This window comes from Camelus dromedarius, chromosome 9 (genome assembly GCF_036321535.1).
Source record: "Camelus dromedarius isolate mCamDro1 chromosome 9, mCamDro1.pat, whole genome shotgun sequence".
NCBI lineage: Eukaryota > Metazoa > Chordata > Mammalia > Artiodactyla > Camelidae > Camelus > Camelus dromedarius.
The window spans coordinates 3,529,992-3,549,187 of record NC_087444.1 but is presented as its reverse complement, the minus strand read 5'-3'; the positions used below and the strand labels follow the sequence as shown (position 1 = coordinate 3,549,187).

Genomic DNA, 19,196 nt, shown 5'->3' with positions numbered 1-19,196 from the left:
GTGTGTGTGTGTGTGTGTGTGTGTGTGTGTGTGTGTGTGTGTGTTTTCTTAGGCTTACAACAGGAGAGCTTCTAAGAGTTGGAACATTCTATAAAGTTACGCTGAGCATCTACGAGCCGCCCACCTCTGGATTATGTCCCACATGGGACGCTATCTTGCGGCAGCCTGGGCTGTATTAGCTCTGATGTTTATGTGTTTGAACTGAAAGGTGAGAACCGTCTTCAAGTGGTCTGATCCTAGGAGGCAGGGATTTTCTTTTCTGCACCATGAGGCTGGTCCCACTAGGGTTTTGAACGTTGTATGTGAACATCTAAGGAGGCAGCATCGAACGTGCAGGATCTAAGGTGCCCTCCTCGCTCTCGTCCCGCCCTCCACACCCCGTGACCCCACGCCTGTGCCTCCAGGTGGGATGCGGAGGAAGCTGTCCGTTGCCATCGCCTTCGTAGGAGATGCCAAGGTGGTCGTTCTCGACGAGCCCACCTCTGGGGTGGACCCCTACTCCAGGCGCTCCATCTGGGACCTGCTCCTGAAGTATCGCTCGGGTAAGGGCCACCGCGCAGCGCCTGTGTGCTCGGGGGCTTTATGTGTGCTCGCCGCTCCTCGCGCCCTCCTCACGCCGGGTGCTTTGCAGCTCAGTGCAGTAACAGCCATCACTGCGTTCAGACAGCGCTTTCTCTCTCACTGGGGGAGTCTGAGTTCCAGGGAAATCTCTTGAGATTTTTCACACAAATACAGGCAGGGAGTTACTGATGAAGCAGCTTCCTTCCCAAAATTCTCTCGGAAGTTCTTTTAACCTGCTGCCCTACTGTCTGGAACACAGACAGCTTTCCCCTTTGACTAAGGGGACCCAAGCCACCTACAAAAACCAGGTGTGAGGGCGATGAGCCTGTACTCAGTGCTACAGAGGACTGCTGCAGGTGGAAATGTCTCGACACGGACTTTCCCTCCTCTGTCGTGGCACCTGCCAACCAGAGGAGCAGACCCAGAAGAGACAGCAAGCAGAGCTGAGTGCCCGTGAAAGTGATGATGTGTGCAAGCCTGTGGTCGATTTGCCATTCTGGAATCCTCATTACTGTTTTCCTTTAATGACATCTCCAGCTATTATAAAAGAATGTGCTGTGTGTGTGTGTGTGTGTGTGTGTGTGTGTGTGTGTGTGTTTTGGAAAGACTACAAATGCAGTGCTTACAGACATAGAAAACAAACATAGGGTTACCACGGAGGAAAGAGAGTAGGAAGGGATAGGTTGGGAGTTCAAGATTTGCAGATACTAACTACTATATATAAAACAGATTAACAACAAGTTTCTACTGTAGAGCACAGGGAACTATATTCAATATCTTGTAGTGACCTATGGTGAAAATATGAAGAGGAGTATGTGTATGTACATGTATGACTGAAACGTTACACTGCACACCAGAAGCACAGCACTGTAAACTGCCTACACTCCAACAAAAAATAAATGCAGTGCTCAGTGATCCGGAGTAACACATATAGAAGCCAGCAGATGTTGACTGACAGTAAATATGTCCCATATGCAGTGATTTACGTGCATCCGGCCCTGTACCTGATGAAAAGACACTCTGTGGAGCAGCGCTCTGCAGCATGCAGGATGCTGTGAAACATTAGCTGCTGCCATTGCTGTTCTAGTATTCTAGACGGTGCTGCAGAGTGTTTGTTTTTATTTATTAACTCCTGGTTTTGTAACCCGTGTAGCAGGGAGGGAGCTGTACATCCTCTCTCATCCACACCCGGCCCAGGCCTGCCAGGTGACTCCCCTGACCCCTGCCTTGCAGGAAGAACCATCATCATGTCCACTCACCACATGGACGAGGCCGACCTCCTCGGGGACCGCATCGCCATCATTTCCCAGGGACGGCTCTACTGCGCGGGCACCCCGCTCTTCCTGAAGAACTGCTTTGGCACAGGCTTCTACCTCACCTTGGTGCGCAAGATGAAAACCGTCCAGAGCCAAGACAGAGGCTGCGAGGTATGTGTCTGTCCAGGGGAAGAGCCCATCCTGGCTGAGAAGGGACGTACAGGGTGGCACTGTCATTCCAGACATCTCTACCCAAATCAGGCTCCAGCCAGCAGAACTGAGCTCTTTGTTTCTGGAACCATTTGCAGATTTTGATAAAAGGACATTCTGAACTGTCCTACACAGATGCTTTACCCCAAGTAAAACGCCTGGTTTTAAATGACCTGAGATTATTACATGCAAGAATCCTAAACTACACAGGAGGTTTGGTGCAGCGCAGAAGGGAGGGTCTTACACTGCAAGGTTACGCTGTTTAAAGGAGAGTAGTCATTTAAGCTTCCTTTTTTCATTCCAACATTATGTTCCCTAATTAAACCCAAAATTTACTGGTAAATGAAAGCTAGTAAAAAACCTCCCTGGTAACTATAACCTGAAAACGATGAAGGGAAAAAATACCAGCCAGCAGAGGCCATCACAGCGCGTCAGGAGCCCCACATTCAAGTCTGAGCTTGAAGGTGAACATAGTGTGTCATCCTGGGCAAATTACTTAATCCCTCACTGTTGTTGGGGATTTGTCCATGTAGAAAATGGAACTGGTATTTGCTGCTGCTGCTTCTGGGGGATGTGGTGAGGGTCAAGTATCACGCATGTGCTCAGAGCTCCTTGAGGAAGGCACTGCTCATGCTCCAGCTGCCTCGTCCCATTTGTTTTATTGAGCATTATTTACGCCTCCAGCCCCTGTAGTTTGTGTCTGGCTGCTTCTGGATTTTCCTGTCCTGGGTGGACTTCCACAGCCCAGCACGCATCCCCGGGGAGGGAGGAGTCAGACGTCTTGCACAGGTGGACCTACTCTGTCACATGAGCAGTAACGGGCCAGAGGGATCCTCTGAGGTTCCCTCGTGCCTGATTCACACGCTCTCCAGGATGAAATCAAACAGCCACACCCTCAAAATGTTCAGATGAAGTAAGAGATTAAACCAGTGAAGAAAAATGTGTTGACCACACTTGGCATGAGAAACAAACAAAGCCTGGTGGTGACAGCGGTGGACACAGGGAGATGCTGTCATGGGAGTGACTGACGTCCCTCTGTCGTAGGGGACCTGCGGCTGTGCCTCCAAGGGTTTCTCCACCAGGTGTCCAGCCTGTGCTGACGGTTTAGCTCCCGAACAAGCCTTGGATGGTAAGGACTGGGGCAGCCCATGCTTGGTTCTTGTCCGGCAATCATCTCTTGGTGGTCTTAGCTGTGTTCTGTTGTCGTGCGTTTTGACGCAAATAAAGAGAACACGCTGTGTGCTTCTCAAGCCCACGGTCATGCAATTGCCCCTCTTCTTCTGTGAGCTTCTTTCTTCTCCTCTGTTCCCCAAGGGGTTTTAGGGTCATGGGCCTACCTTTAACGAGGAATCCAGTCTTTGTTCATTCCTTGCCCTTGTCCATAGTAAGCCCACATTCCCGGGGTCCTCCTTCCTGGCTCCAAGCCACATTCCTCGGTGTCTGGCGAGAAGGGCTCCTGAAGGTGCCAAACGGAGCCCTATGGCGGAGCCGTGGTGACGCGCAGCCCTCACAGTGCGCTTTTCCATGGCGTCAGGTCGCACGGCGTGGTTGCCGAGTCTGTGGGATGTCACACATCCCCGTTACACCCCTAGCTTTCCCCACAGTCCCAGTTTTCCTCTATTCTCACTTGGGTGAGGATGCATTAAACCTCCAGGAAGACACCAAAGAGAGGCTCTCCCTGTAGAAGCGCTCATCCCGCCAGGACCTGACCTCCTGGCCCCAGAGTGCTTGTCAACAAGTCTTTCCGTCCTGGGTGAGTGCCTGCCTCTCGTCCTTCTCCTGGGGGTGTCCTTGCAGATGGAATCCCACACACCGTATTCCTAAATGTGAGCAAAATTAAACCTATGTACTCATCCAAGTTAACGAGAGGGTGTGTCTGCTTAGCAAAGAAAAAACAAAGTTTCTTATTTAGCACAAATTTTTTTCTAACCCAAATCTGGTGAAACAAGAAAACTAGACAATTATGCTTAAAATCTGAGGAAAAATGCCCAGAGTTGCGTCAAGCTTGCTCTCTCACCCTCTCTTTGCGCTGACAGAACCCATCATGAACACAAACACATCTTTTTAGGACATTTCTGTTTTTCCCTAGTCTGCCTTGCTGAGGCCCCCTCTCTGCTTTCTGAATGGTTTTTAAATGAACACAATTAATTACTGTTGTGCACCAAAATTAAGTTGGAAACAGAGCCTGCTGGCTAGTAGGACTTCATTTCTAAACAACGGTTTATTTTCTTTGAATAGAAGAGGGATACTGTGAACGGTGGGGAGCTCAGTAAGTAGTTGTGCCCCAGGTATGAGAAGGAAGATCATTGCAATCCCCAGTAGCCCCTGGGAAGGCTTTTCACACGCACACACCCACGTACCACACACACACACACACGCACACACACACACCTCCCTGCCAGGCCCTGAGAGCCCTGCTGCCCTGGAAAGGCTGACACACACGCCTAAGACACAATTCCTGGGAATCCAGCAGCTTCAGGCTCCACTTCCTTCCTAAGAGAACAATGACCGTGACCCCAGAGAGCTGTTAGGGCCGAGCTGCTTCCTCCCGCGAGGAGCCCTCCGGCCCCTGCATGAAGTCACCTCGTCGCTGAAGACAATTGAGTCTAATTTGCATGCCTGACATGAAACAAGCCTTCCAGTCCAGCTAGGCAGAAGGATTTGGATTGAAAGCCATGAAATCCCTCTACATGAGTCACTTTTAAAACAAAGAAAGAAAAGAACTCACGGGGTGACCCTGACCCTGAGTGGTCTGCTTGCAGAAACACTCTGGGGCGGGGGCCCGAGCCCCCAGACCCCTGCTCCCTTTGACCTGCCTGCCTCTCAAGAGAACGTGCTGGGGAACGGCTTCTTTAAATGCATGCTTTACATTTTTTAATTAGATTTTTTTTCATTTTAAAGTAACACATGCTTGTTCGTGAAGTTGGATTCTGACTTATGAGGGTATCAGGTACATACTCGGCACTGGACACGTCCCCACACCCCATGCCGTGCACCCTGCACTCCATCCCCTGGTCCAGCTCCGCAGCTCCTCAGTCCACCTCTGCATTTCCTCTGAGCTGGGGATGGAGAAGTTTTTTCGTTCGTTTGTTTGAGACACCAGATGCAGGCCCAAGGGGGATGATGCAGTCCCCCAAAAAGCTAGGCCAGGCCTGGGTGTGAGTCAGGAAGGAGGGTTCTCACCCAGCTTGGTCACTAGGTCCAGATGAGCATCTCATCTTGGGCGAGTCCCCTGCAGCCTGGGCCACACCCTGAAAATGAAAGCGGCCTTGACTTAACTCTCAGTCTTGTGGTGAACGAGAATGAGCAACAGTGATGACAGAGCTTGCTCACTTGAGATGACGGTCGTGATTAGCAACAGCAGCCGACGCTCATCCACGCACCAGGCACAGGGTTCTCGGTGTTTCTTGTGTATTAACTCATCCAAGCCTCACTGATAACAATGAAGTGGGTGCTGTTGTTTCCCCCTTTTTGCAGACGAGGAAACTAGGGTATGACTTGCCTGATGGTATGTAGATTGTAAAGGACAGAACATTTGATTGAACAAAGGAGAAAGCCGGCACCAGGACGTTACATGACCTCCCCAGGTTTGCAGTGAGTTAGCGGGGAGCGCTTTTGTTCCCACCTCCATCTCCATCTCCCTTCCAGCGCCTGTCACAGGGCCAGCTAAGCTAAACATGGGCAGGATGGAGCGAGCGTCAGTCCTCCACAAGAGCCACTATTGAAGAACGAAATGCCCCTTCCTCAGACGGGAGGCAGAAGAAAGCAGGGGACCTGGGCAAGCTCACGGTCTCGCAGGTTCTGGAAAACAGAGTCGACGTCAGCGTCTTCCCTTGTCTTAGGGGATGTGAACGAGCTGATGGATATGGTTCGCCACCACGTTCCAGAGGCAAAGCTGGTGGAGTGCATTGGTCAAGAACTCATCTTCCTTCTTCCAAATAAGAATTTCAAGCAGAGAGCATACGCCAGCCTTTTCAGAGAGCTGGAGGAGACGCTGGCTGACCTGGGGCTCAGCAGTTTTGGGATTTCTGACACTCCCCTGGAAGAGGTAAGGCAGAGATTCCAGCTGGTTTCTGTCCGGTACCGGAAGAGGTGGTTCTTTGCCAAAGTCTAACTCTAGAGGGAAGTTTTGTAAAGGTAAAGAGCCATAATTCCTCACCCAAGCATAGCAACTAGCTTCATTTCCGGCTTACTTCCTCCTGCCTTTGTACATCTGCACACATATTTTAGAAGAGAAACCCCTAGAATCCACAGCATACACTTTTGTGTTTATGGAAGACTATGTTCTTAGAAAAAGAATCAATGTATTTTCTTCCCTTTATGAAGCAGTATGCAACAAAATTGAGCTTGGGTTAGATTTTTCTGAGGGGCATGCCTGACCCAAATTCTCTCTTTTCCTCCTTGACAGATTTTTCTGAAGGTCACGGAAGACTCTGATTCAGGACCTCTGTCTGCAGGTATGGTGCCTGAGTGCGTAGTTTGTTCCCGCGCCACAACCCCAAGCTCTGTCTTGAAAGTCTAAGGAAAAACTCATGAAACAACAGAGCAAGCAAATTCTCCTCCAGAGTATTTATCTGACCCCCAAATAACAAGTATTCTGCATTCTCAGTTCCTTTGAACGACAAAGGAAAGACGAGTAGAATTAGGTCTTGGTAGGGAGAGTGGATCAACCAGGATTCTTAGAAGCTCAGGCTGGGAGCTGCACCCGCCCCAGGCTTCTCACCCCACTTCCCGTCTCCTGTTCCTGCCACAGCAGCATCCTTATCCCCTCTTACCTCCGACCAGACCTCCGATCCCCGCCCACCTGCATGAGTGATAGCCCAGAGTTGGATGATGGTGATAGTAAATAGAACCCAGATGCCAGCTGGACCTCCTGGCCCCTTTGACGTGGAGATAAAATTATTCTGAGCCCTCATGTAGTGCCCTGTGGAACTTTGAAACTGTGGGGCCAATAATTGCTGTGGATTCTGGGGGTTTCTCTTTTATATATGTGTGAGCCTAGGACGCAACTATCCTCTTCCACAATTTCTACAAAACCCCAGAGCCACTCAAACACTCCTGAGCGCAGTGGACTTTACTGTGAAGAGTGCGGGATAGGGAGGTGGACGTGCAGAAGGGGGTCACCTGCCACAACACATGCCCCTGCTGATAGAGCAATAGGCATCCACCCACACCGACGAAATCCCCTCCCTGGCTTCGCTCTTCCCGTTCCATTTTCCTTTCTCCAGGTTGCAGGCAAAGCTGTGGGGCAATTCTCCTTTGCTGCCTTGGGCTCCTGCCTTTGGTTACGTCTTTCTACCCAGTGTGGCATCTCACAGTATTCTCCTGTGCAAAGGCTCTTTCCTCTCTGAGGGCTTCTGGTGCCAACTCTTAAGTTATGGTTCTCATCTTGCTTTGTAAGCGATCCCAGAAGTTTATGTATCAGCTGTGCCTAGAACTATCAATGGTCAAATGTATCAGCCCAAACATGTGCCGTGCTCAGGCAGGTTGTGTGGCGGCCAGAAGAGGTGGCCGTCCAGGTGGAGTACGGAGGAAAAGGCAGCGCTCTGGAGGGGGTGCGAGCAGCCCACCACAGGGCCAAGGTCTTCCTTCCAGCTTTGCAGACACAGGAACTGAATTCTCTCAGCTTACCCAAAGGCAAAAACTTACATTAACCAAGACCAGAATGAAAATATGCTTTTATATTAGATGCCCTGATAGATTCAAGAATTGGGGACTTTAATCTGCACACAATACGCCGTCTTAATAAGTAGGTCCTCTTAGAAGAATAAATTACACACCAGAAGACTGGTCATTCTGGACATAGAATAGGATGTTCTAAAGAGACAGTCAAGGGTAGGGGTTAAGAGTTAGCCTCTAGAATGAGGCAGACTGAACATCAAACTTGAACTCTATAATTTGCTAATTGAGTGGCTTTGGGGAAATATCTGGCCTCTTTTTATTTTTAAATGAGAACTCTTAAGATTCTCATGTATAGCATACAGCAGAGTTAATTATATTGATCATGCTGTACCCTATATCCCTAGTACTTATTAATTTTAGCTTTTTTGTACCTCAGTTTCCTCATCTGCAAAATGGGGATAATAGTATCCACCTGTTAAGGTTATTGAGAGAATTAAATGAGTTAAAACATGCCAAGTCTTAATACAGTATGCAATTTCTGATTACGACTCGGCAACACCCTGATCTCAACATTTACAAGTATCTCGTGTCTCAAACCCATTTAGCCCTAATTTATACTTTACAAGATTAAACATTCATTGTCTTATTTGACTGTCACTGTAACCTCATGAGGCTGGTAGGGCAGGGATGGCCCCATCTGGGGAAACTGAGCTCATATAAATGGGATGACTGCCTTAAAGTCACTCAGGCTTCTGAGTCTTACTCCCTGGCCACAGCTCTCAAGTCTAAGACCCGCAATTCCACACTCCCACCGTCTCCCACTTTTCAGATGGCTCAGTGCATTTGTTTTGAATAGGCTCTGCTTTAGAGGATGGCATTTTTCTGATCTTGTCTTCAGAGTCTAAGGAGCCTGTCTATGGAGTCACACATCACGTGGTACCAAGAGGGTCCAAGCCGGTTCTGAAGGGTGGTTCACTGCCAGTGGCCTCTAGAGGGCAGCAGAAAGCCAGAGACAAACTGATTCTGAACAAGCCTGGAGCCCTCACCTCTGGCCCTGGCGGTGGACTCCAGTCTGGGTGGGGCGTCAGGGAGAGCAAAGTTCAGAGGACAGACATGAGGAGAGGCAACAGAAACCCCCCAGAGGGAGGGCCAGCCACAGGAGACCTCAGGTCTGAGCCCAGATTAGAAGGGAGACTGAACTGGGACCTGGCGCCAGCTAGTCGGTGAGCCTGAAGGGACTCTCCACCCTCTGAGCAGCGGGCCTGGTGCACCGCAGGTGCCTGTGAGCGTCCACTGAAGGGACAGCTCAGCTCACCCGCTCCCTTTCTAGCTGCTCTTGTCCTGGGGGACTTCAGGAGCAAGCAGCCGGGGACCACCCAGCGGTCCTCTAGGGTCTCCACGTGCAGCCACATGCTCTGCAAATGGGTATTAAACATTGGTGGTCAACTGTAGCTTCAATAAAACTGAGGACTTGTGGTGGTTTACAAAGCGCATTCACATGTGTTAGTTCGTTTAATCTTCATAACAACCCTTGAAATATTCTCGTTCTCATTTTACAGATGAGAAAACTCAGATTCAGACAGGTTGAGTCACTCAGCCAGATTTACACATCTGGTAAGAGTCAGGGCGCAAACCCAGGTCTCCTAACTCCCAGTTCATCAGTCTTTCCTCTACTTTTCAGGAGCCTCCAAAAGTTTAGAAAAAACCGACTCTGACTTTTACGTATTTGTGTGCACAGGTTATATGTGAATGCATTTTGTTGTTAAATTCAAATAATACAAAAAAAGGCTGAAATCACCCCTCCCACTTCCTCTGCTGCCCTTCACCCAGCTCTGCCGTCGTTGTCCGCGGTAACCTGTGTTAACAGCGATGGGTGTTCTCTCAGAGCTTTGCGCGTGCGTGCACATTGTCAGTGCATGTGTATATGTGAGCTGTGTGCTCGCTAACATACATATGGTCTCACCACACATATCCTTCTGCAGCATTATTTTTACTCATGTGGTTTAGACCTCTCTGTCTTGTCCTTTTTAACTGCTATAGAGAATTGTTAAGCAATTTCAGGCAATTCTGTCTATAGATGATTTATCCTAGAAAGTAGAATTTTTAAGCATTTATTACCTTCCTGGACTGATGTTTCGTTGCTGACTTAAGTGAAGGGAAAATCAACACATTAAGAGAAAACGGCTTATGAGATCCAGACCTTATGAATGTTTTTCTAAATTACTAATTCCATCTCCCAAACCAGGCGGCTCTCAGCAGAAAAGAGAAAACAGCAGCCTCCGACACCCCTGTCTGGGTCCTGGTGAGGGGGCCAGACCCACTCCTCAGGGCAGGGGGCCGTCTCCTCAGCCCGAGGGCCCGCCTTCCCCCCAGCGGGAGGGGCGTGGCCGACTCCACACGGGAGCTCGGCTGGTCCTGCAGCACGTGCAGGCGCTGCTGGTCAAGCGGTTCCAGCACACCGTCCGCAGCCGCAAGGACTTCCTGGCCCAGGTACTGCCGCAGGCTGTGGCCGCGCTGTGTGCTGGTGGCCCTTCCCCGGCCTCCCTGGCCTCTCCGAGGCTGTCTCGTGCACAGGGTGGGGGTGAGACCCAGCGATGAGCACCCTCTCTGGGTTGTCACCTTTGCTTCTTCCTTGCCAACCTTTAGGTTGATTCTTGGTAACACAGTGCTTCTTTGTAAGTTTTCTATCTCACTTAGCAGGGAAAACAGAATAATAATGAATATGTTGATCTTGGTTTTATTTTTACAGAGAAGGATAAAGTCATGTTTTCATTCATTTTTGCAATGACTCTGTATTTCAAGGTCATGGTCCCCTTTTTCTTTTTATATTTTTTATTCAGAAACAGAAACTCTGGTTCACCTCTGGCTCAGCACTGGCCAGCTTCAGTGTTCATTGTTCATTGCTGGCCTGATTCAACCATCCTTCAGAGGTTCCCGGAACATTCTATTTTCTCCTGCACAACTGCCTTTGTGCCTCCTTCCATCATGTCCCCTAGAACTGACCTTCTCCACCAGGGCCCAGTTATGAGGCTGCAGGATAAATGCTTAAAAATGTGTGTGTGTGTGTGTGTGTGTGTGTGTGTGTGTAGCATACCATATTCCACAGCCCACATTGCCATGTTTATTTTTGTAGATTGTGCTCCCGGCCACTTTTGTGTTTTTGGCTCTGATGCTTTCCATCATCATCCCTCCTTTTGGTGAATATCCTTCTTTGACCCTTCACCCCTGGATGTATGGGCAGCAGTACACCTTCTTCAGGTGCGTGGACTACATCCCCAAAGGGCATCATTCACCTCCGTGGGCTGTGGGGCTGCCGGGTCACCTGCTGCTTGGCGGGGCCCTGACCATCCCACTCTCTGGGACAGTCCCCAGCATGATGGGGGCCTCGGGCTGCCCTCAGAAGGAAGTTGATGTACCTGCCACTTGGGCAAGGTGATCCCAGGTGGACACCCAGGACTGCCAGGAGTGAGGAAGGAGAAAGTGAAAGTTGGACGAGCGGGCTGAAGTCCCGTCTTTTTGAGGCACAGACATGATGTGCCATCAGACCGCTGGGCATGTTCAGGTCGCCTACCCCCTTCCCAGGAGACCTGTAACCACCACACGGCAGCGTTCTGTGCCTCGTGTACATGCCTGGAACCTAGCAGCCATCCGGCAGGCATTTGCTCAGTTGCATGTTGGCTGCTTTATCTGTCTGTCCCGGTCACGTGTCCTTCGAGTAAGCCCCTCACTCTGTCTAGCATGGACCAGCCGGACAGCGAACGGCTCGTGGCACTTGCAGACGTCCTCGTGAACAAGCCAGGCTTTGGCAACCGCTGCCTAAAGGAAGGATGGCTTCCGTAAGTCCCTGTGCACCCCTGCCCTGACACCAGCAGCTGCCCCGGGAGACACCAGTGGTGGAGGCCGGGTGGCAGAGTTGGGAGGGACCCCATCTCAGTCCTGCCCTGCATTACCCGAACACTTCCATACCCCTGAGCAGCACTCACCCGTGTGCAAGGGTGTTCTCTAGCCCTCAGGAAACCACCCCCATCACTGGACAGCACTGTATTTCTGTAATTCTCAATATAGAAAGTTCCACACTGAGTTGATATATGCTTCTTACAACTTATTTGAAAGGAATCTGAACAGGGGAAGGAGGGACAAAGGGATGTGCTGTAGTGTAACTGGACCTAGGATGGCATTAGTTACATATATGGCCAACTTTCAATTATTGCTTTAAGTGGAGAGAAGGGAGTCACAGAGGGCAGCTGAAATCCACCAAAAATCCAAAAAGTTCAATATAATTTTAACTGCTCCTCTCATCCAGTCTTTTTCAGAGTTATTGATAAGGATCAAAATAGACAAATTTCAACTTCCTCCTGTATTTCTTCTTTCAACAGCTAGAGCTGCCAGCAGATAAAAGGGAGCGTAAACCAACAAACTAGATCATCTTCCCCAGCCCCATAGCTAGCAACAAAATCCTCGTCCTCATTTTTCTTGTGCAGCAACTAACCTCCAAGAATAGAAGAGAATGCGTGGGGCTGAGGAGAAGGAGGAAAGGCTAAGAAGGAGGGTTGGGGGCTAGTTCCCATTTTTAGGGATTTTTATCAACTTTGGCTCTGACTGTGGAATGTGTTCTTGTCCCCCATAAGGGAGTTCCCCTGCGGCAACTCAACCCCCTGGAAGACCCCCTCTGTGTCCCCAGACATCGCCCACCTGTTTCGGAAGCAGAAGTGGACAGCAGACCAGCCCTCGCCTTCCTGCAGGTGCAGCACCAGAGAGAAGCTCACCATGCTCCCCGAGTGCCCCGAGGGCGCCGGGGGGCTCCCGCCCCCTCAGGTACCTGCACCCCCGGGGTGCCCGCAGCCCAGCCACTGCGCCTCCTGACTTCCTAGCCAGCTAACGTTTCAGACTGACAGTTAATCGAAGGACTAAATGAGGGGCTTCCCAGAGGCTCAGTCACAGCCACCTGGGGGAAGTCACTGCCCAAAAGCTTCATTTCATCAAACACTTCCTGTTTGATCCAGTAAAAAAAAAAAAAAAAGTCTCTTTACATATTGAAAAAAATATATACATTATGCATGTTCAGTATAGAAAAATTAGAAAATACAGACAGGTCAGAACAAAAAATAATCGTCCTGTCACTTGGGGATGACTACCAGTCTCACTTGGTTTCTATCCATTCAAACAGGATTAAGTTCAAAATGCTGCCCTGAAACTGCTGTTTTCACTTAAGAACACGTCAGGAACCTACATCCCCGTAAACAGATGTACATCGACGTCACCATTTTTAATGCCTGTAAACTATCCTACAGTTTGGGTTATTTTGTTTAACGAATCTCTTGGACGTGAGGGTTTTCAATTTTTCTCCATTATAAACAGCATTGTAGCATCCATCCAAATGCACGTTTATTAATAATCTTGATTAGAAAGCTTGCTATGTGCTGTGTCATTAACATGCACGCACGCACACGCACACACATACACACACACACAGTTAGCAACCTACGTTTTGCAGGGACATCAACAGTTTTGGCTTTGAGCAGCATCCTCTCTTGGGAGTTCAGAACTCATGCTATATCACAGGAGCCTCTCACATGGGTTTCAGAGATAGTGAAAGGAACCAGGAAGTCTCACCTTGTCTCGGGTCGATCATAGGCCTCCCAGCTGACTTGCGCTGAGCTGAGTCCTACGTGGTCCTCTCTTATGATTTGCCAGTGAATGAATGATGCCCTGAAAGGCAGTGTGGCAAGTGGTATGAGCACTGGCTTTGGCGTCAGAGAGCCATGGGTTGGTGACTTGGCCTCTCTGAGCCTTAATTTATAAACTGGGAACAATTGCATTTATTTTTTAACGTTATTATGAGAATTTAATGAGATAATGTAGGTAAAGAAGCTGCTATTTAGAAATAGATTCTACTCCAGTGATGACAGCCTCAGACTAACAGTGGATAAAAATAGGACACAATCTGTTTCTCTCGTGTGGAAGTGCATGCGGGTGGCCCATGGCACTCTGGTTTGCTGCTCCTTTACCGTAAACAGGCCTCCACCTTGTTGGCTGAGATGGCAGAGTCTGCTTCCCAGGTAGCAGATGGAAGAGACAGTGCAGAACAAGGGAGGGCGAAGTGTGTGGATACACTGTCCTGCAAGGAAGGTCCCCAGAAGCTACCACGCATCACGTTCATGGATACATCACTAGCCAGAACTGAACGTCAAGGGAGACTGGGAGCTGTAGTCTTTATTCTGGGAGCCTTGACCCAGAGAAAAGGTCTGCTCCTATGGCCTATGGCGGAAGGCAGGGCCGTGATGCGGGATGGCTGCATTTTGCTGCAGCGTCGGTCACAGGTGCCTCCTGTAAATGATTCCGTGCTTATGCACATCCTGTCTTTCTCTTTTTTGATGCTGAAAGCACATACCTATTTCTCAAGCAATATATTCTCCCTTTGTGTCATAACTCAGCCACTGCAGCATCCTGGGGGCCCCAGAAGAGGGACTCAAGACCTTGCCCCAGTTCTCTGTCCCCAGAGGAAGCTTTGCTTCTGTTGGGTTTGCTGAGGGCAAACCCTGTGGCTGCTTCTGCTCAGACCCATCCGGCGTCAGAACACCAAGGCTGTGACCCAGGACAGTGAGCTCTTGGCTGGGGCGTGGGGACTCGTTCCTCAGCAACTCCTAACTTCAAGGCTGCCTGCCCGCTTAGAAATGTATTTTCAGTGGTTAGTGCCTGGCCCTTGAGGGATAAGCTTAACAGGCCACTCTGGCCGAAGTACGGTCAAAAGCAAGTCAGTGTCTGTGAGTCTGTCGCTCCTGCCTTTCCTCACTGTCATTCATGCCCCTCTCGGGGGCATCAGCACTGCAGCTGCTCTGTGGATGCATGAGTGTCTCTCTCTGTGGATGCGTGAGTGTCTCTCTCACGCACACACACACACTCATGCTCACACCCACGCACCACACTCCCTTACACACGCTCTCCCATTCAGCCTGGGAAAAGGCCGGAGGGCGGGCTTGACTCAGGGGCCCTCAGGAAATTGTCTAGAAAACGGGGTGGGGGATTTAGTCTCCTCCCTTCCTGTTCTAACATTCTTTGCACGGTGTTGGGTCCTGAGGGGCCGAGCTCCGTCCCTGACCTCTACAATGCATGCGGACAAGGTGGTAGGAGTATCTCACTCGACAGAATTTTTAGAAACTAGTGTCTCATACAGTCCCAGGCCCCAGCAATTATTCCAGCCTAGAGCCCTCCAGGGCACCTTGGCAGCTCACCTGGGCGCTGTTTTCAGCTGGAGAAGCAGGTGACAGAGCAAGGGAAGCAAGGCTACGGGGGGGGGGGGGGGGGTCAGGCAAATGGAGGCTCGCCCCCGAGGGGGCATGTCAGCTGAACTTCCCGAACCAGTTCCTCCACCTGTAAATTAAAGCGACAGTTCCTCTTTCACAGGGATACAAGGATTAAGGGAGATAATGTGCGTAGAGCATCATTTAACACAGTGCCTGGCACACAGTAAGCGTTCAGTAGATGCTAATTCTCCTCCCAGTATTAGAGAGGAGGGTGAAGAAAGGGAACCGGAGAGGGAAGTAAAATGGGAAAGGGCGCGGGAAGGAGAGAGACCCCACGTAAAGATGAAAGGAATGGTGTGTGATGACGGTGGTTTAACACTGCCAGAAATCTCCTCGGCTGCCTCTGGGTGACACCCTTGACACACCAGGTTCATGATGAACCAGAAGCGAAGCACTCTGCATTCCCAAATTTAAAGTAACATTGCCACCTGGAGGCCAGACTCAGGCCCTTCTGAGTTCTCTGCGATCTTTTGATTAACTCGGAGTTCTAGATGTATTTGGGAAAATGGTTTGTAAACTGTAAGGCACTGTTTGAGTTTTCACTCACGTCACAAATTTACCATGTCAGCTATATTCCAGCTAAGATTCTGGGTGTGGGGGACACAGTAGCTAACAAGCCCGAGTGTCCTGGCTCTCACAGAGTTTATACCACACAGCGGGTACTAGACAAAAACAAGCAGATCAGTTGGAACGAAAATTTCAGGCAGAGATGAAAACGCAAAGATGATACAATATGTGACTAGAAATAGAAAGTACTTCTCTGAAGAGGGAACTTTGGCTGAGATTTGAATGATGCTAGTTAGCCACGTGAGCTTGTCCATGGAGGACACTCCAGGCAGAGGGAGATGCTGCCGAGCGCAGAACTACAGCGAGAACGAGGTGTGCCTCCGAGAAACAGAGGCTGTGGGAGGCTGGGGAGGGAGGGGGAGCAGTAGCTCAGCCTCGGGAACGAACTTGGATCTGATCCCAGGGGTATGGAGTGTGGTCAGGACGGCAGCGGGGTGTTCTGATCGACATAGTTAAGGCTCAGTCTGGCTGCTGAATGGAGAAAGGACTGTGGAGGGCCAGGGTGGGGTTGGGGAGACCAGTTTGGAAGTGGCGGCTTGGGCTGGGGTGACAGCGGCAGAACTGGAGAGAGACAGATGGACTGGGGATTCATTCTAAAGTTAGAACTGTCCCATCTTGTTAGTGAAGCAGAGAAAAGAGGAAGCCAAGGTGGCTACCACATCACTGCTGTGGGAACGAGGGAGATACCAGCGCCTTGCTCAATATTGGCCCCCCTGTGTGTGATAATTTCTGTGTGTATAAATAATTTTTGGAGAAGAACAAGTAGTTTCATCTCAAATTCCAAAGTAACTAACACAGATATCTCCTTGCCTCAGAGGATGCAGCGCAGCACTGAGATTCTCCAAGACCTTACGGACAGGAACATCTCCGACTTCTTGGTGAAAACGTATCCTGCTCTTATACGAAGCAGGTAAGAGGAGACCCTTTCACACTTTCATCCTGGCTCCCCGTGGGAAACACTGACTAGGAGCAAAGATAGTTCCCTCTCGTGACTTACCAACAGTCAGGGCAGTGGGATTTCCTTTTCCTAATTTGAGGTCCTCAAATTAGTAAAAAAGACAATTAGGCCTCTACAGTAAAATGCAACTTCTGTTTTTAGTTGAAGTGTAGTCAGTTACCACGTGTCAATTTCTGGTGTACAGCACAATGTCCCGGTCATTAATTTTGTTTTGTTTTTTGTTTTTTGTAGTCCATGCAGTCAAGTTTAACCCATGCACTATTACAAATAAAATAAGAAAGTATAGAATTTTTCCAATAATACAGCCTCATCTTTTAACTAGTTAAGAAAAAGAGATGGAGTTCGGAGGGAAGAAGGAGAGGAAGGGGAAAAGGTAGAGGAAAAAGAGATGCGAGAGGGAAAGTAAGGAGCAAAAAGAAGGGAAACAGCTAGGCCAAGATAGGAGAGAGGCAGCAGGGTGGTGTCTGCCGGACCCCGGGCGGGGCACCTGTCACCCTCTGACTGTGACGTGCCGTCTGGGTCGCTGCCCTTCCATCTCCCAGTGGATCCTCCCAGCTCTGCCGCTGCCCTCACCAAGACCCCGCTCCAGCAGCCCCATCCCCGCACGACAGGCACACGCTGCAGAGAGGATTGCGCGGACCCAGGCCCCTGTTCTCTGGGGCTTCAAAATAAAACACACTGCCTAACTTCAGTAGTGTTTGCAGTTGCTTCCCCTCCCAGCCCTGAACACGGGGTCAGCAGACTCAGTTAGCCCCAGTCCACTGCAGGTGCTGAAAGCAGCCGCTGGGAAGGCAGGGCCAAGCCTGCGGTCAGCGCAACGTAGGACGCCGTCCGAGCACAACGATATAAGGAGTGTGCACAGAATCTATCCAATAATGCAGTAAACAACCATCATCCCAAACCTGGCTCTTGGCAGCAAATCTGAGACACGGAATTTTGGGTTTTGGGCTTGATGACAACGGTGGTTCGTGGGCCTGAACTCTGAGGGCTGGAGCTAGTGTCTGCCCGTTTCCTATTTTGTAATTTTGCCCTGATTGGCTGGAAATTAGTTTCTTAACTTTGGGCTAAGAGTAATTCATAACTTCCCCCAGGTGTGCAGGTGACTGACTGTGAGGGTCTCATTGTGCAGAGTGGAAGAGGGGAAGGTTGCAGCCCTCACTCCTCTCGGGCGTGGTCACTGCCATGTTTTCTGGGTCCAGATGATCTGACAGATGGCCTGACAACAGGGCCACCCAGAAAGCCCAGAGGCAGGATGTGGCTTGAAGAGCCAGGAACGGAAGACATGAGTCCTTTCTCCACTTGTGTGTTCAGACTCAGTCCCTGGGCTGGAAGGTTTCCACGTTGCTTGGAGATCAGGAAGTGCAGAAATGCCCCTGAAGACTGGGATGCCCCAGTGAGTGTTTGGGAAAGAAAGTTAACGCTGCTGTCCTTCTCGTGGCGTTCACTGCATGATTTGTTTTGGCTTTCAGCCTGAAGAGCAAGTACTGGGTCAATGAACAGAGGTAAGAAGCTATTTTTGTAAGAAATAAAAATCCCAGGGTGATCTGTTTAAAATAATTGCACGAAGAAAAGCCACCCCTCGAAGCCATGTGGATGGGCTGCTCCGTATGTGCTCAGGAATTCATGAGACCTGTCTGGAAGGATGTGTAGCTGCCGACACCCCGGGCCCAGAGGTGCTCAGCGGTAGATCTCCGTGGAGGTCGTAAGTGAAAGGTGGTGTTCCCCAAAGAGGAGTTCCCGGCACTCTCACTCCAGGGAGGTTCTAAAACCTCCAAGCCAGCAACAGTTCAGAGCAGGAGGACGTGTGACCTAAGCGCTGGCGCTCTGTGGCCCGTTCCTTCTAAGCCTCGGGGGCTGTGGCCCAGCCCCAGACTCACTCTGTTCCTGAGGCATCCTGCAGGCTCAGGTGGTTCCCAAGGCTTGTGAATCCCCCAGGGATGGTCTAGGAGTGGGCTGGCTTCCCAGGCACCCTCGGACACAGGGCCCTTAGAATGAATGCAGAGCTGATGTTGACTTGATTTCCTGGGCAGATTCTAGACCATGCTAGTGAAATCCAATCTGAATCGCTCCCTGGAGGGACGGGAGGGGGCCTTAGCTGAAGCAGAAAGATGGGGGGAACAAGGTGAGTCCCTGAGAAGTGAAGTTGTCCTCCTCTGCCTTGCCCACCCAGCAAATTAATTTTGCTTGTCGAGGAGTTTGGCTTTTATGCTGCCATGGAAGGGTTTTAATCCAGGGAGTGACATGCCCACAGGGTTTGAGTACCACCCCTGGAAATTTCCAGAGCAGCGAGGAAGATGGGTTAGAGCAGGAGAGACCCGAGGCTGGGATCCCACTTCAAGACCAGAGCAGGAGTCAAGGTGGGGGTGGTGAGAGGCACCGACGGGCACGGCCGGACTGGGCCGGACTTGGTGGTGGTGGGCCCAGCACACCAGGAACACCTGCAAAGCACAGAAGGGCACAGAAAAGGAATCACTGGTAAGGGTTGGGGAGAGTCAGGGAAGACTTCAAAGAGAAAATGGCATAGGACAGATGAGCGGGAAAGGCACCTGGGGAAGCTAGCAGCCCTGCGAAGGCAGGCTTGGAGGCAGCCTGGACCCCTGGGGGCGCCAGAAGTGACTGGTCATGGCTGGAGGGGGCCCCTCTAGGGGAGGCTTGAGGAGGAGTGGAGCTGGAGAGGTGGGCAGACACCAAGCTCAGAAGGGGTCAGGACTACCCCTG

The 19,196-nt window shown here is 50.4% G+C and overlaps 1 protein-coding gene across 1 annotated transcript in view; it reads left to right on the top strand.

Annotated features, from left to right (window-relative positions):
* Positions 1 to 19,196, top strand: part of ABCA4 (ATP binding cassette subfamily A member 4) — a 117,852-nt gene that overhangs the window by 72,080 nt on the left and 26,576 nt on the right. Inside the window, exons 22-32 of the mRNA XM_031457627.2 lie at positions 405 to 542; positions 1,795 to 1,988; positions 3,072 to 3,156; positions 5,870 to 6,075; positions 6,436 to 6,484; positions 9,895 to 10,139; positions 10,783 to 10,907; positions 11,387 to 11,485; positions 12,278 to 12,464; positions 16,336 to 16,430; positions 17,948 to 17,980. Of these exons, the coding sequence (XP_031313487.2) occupies positions 405 to 542; positions 1,795 to 1,988; positions 3,072 to 3,156; positions 5,870 to 6,075; positions 6,436 to 6,484; positions 9,895 to 10,139; positions 10,783 to 10,907; positions 11,387 to 11,485; positions 12,278 to 12,464; positions 16,336 to 16,430; positions 17,948 to 17,980 (1,456 nt within the window). The remainder of the gene's footprint in view (positions 1 to 404; positions 543 to 1,794; positions 1,989 to 3,071; positions 3,157 to 5,869; positions 6,076 to 6,435; positions 6,485 to 9,894; positions 10,140 to 10,782; positions 10,908 to 11,386; positions 11,486 to 12,277; positions 12,465 to 16,335; positions 16,431 to 17,947; positions 17,981 to 19,196) is intronic.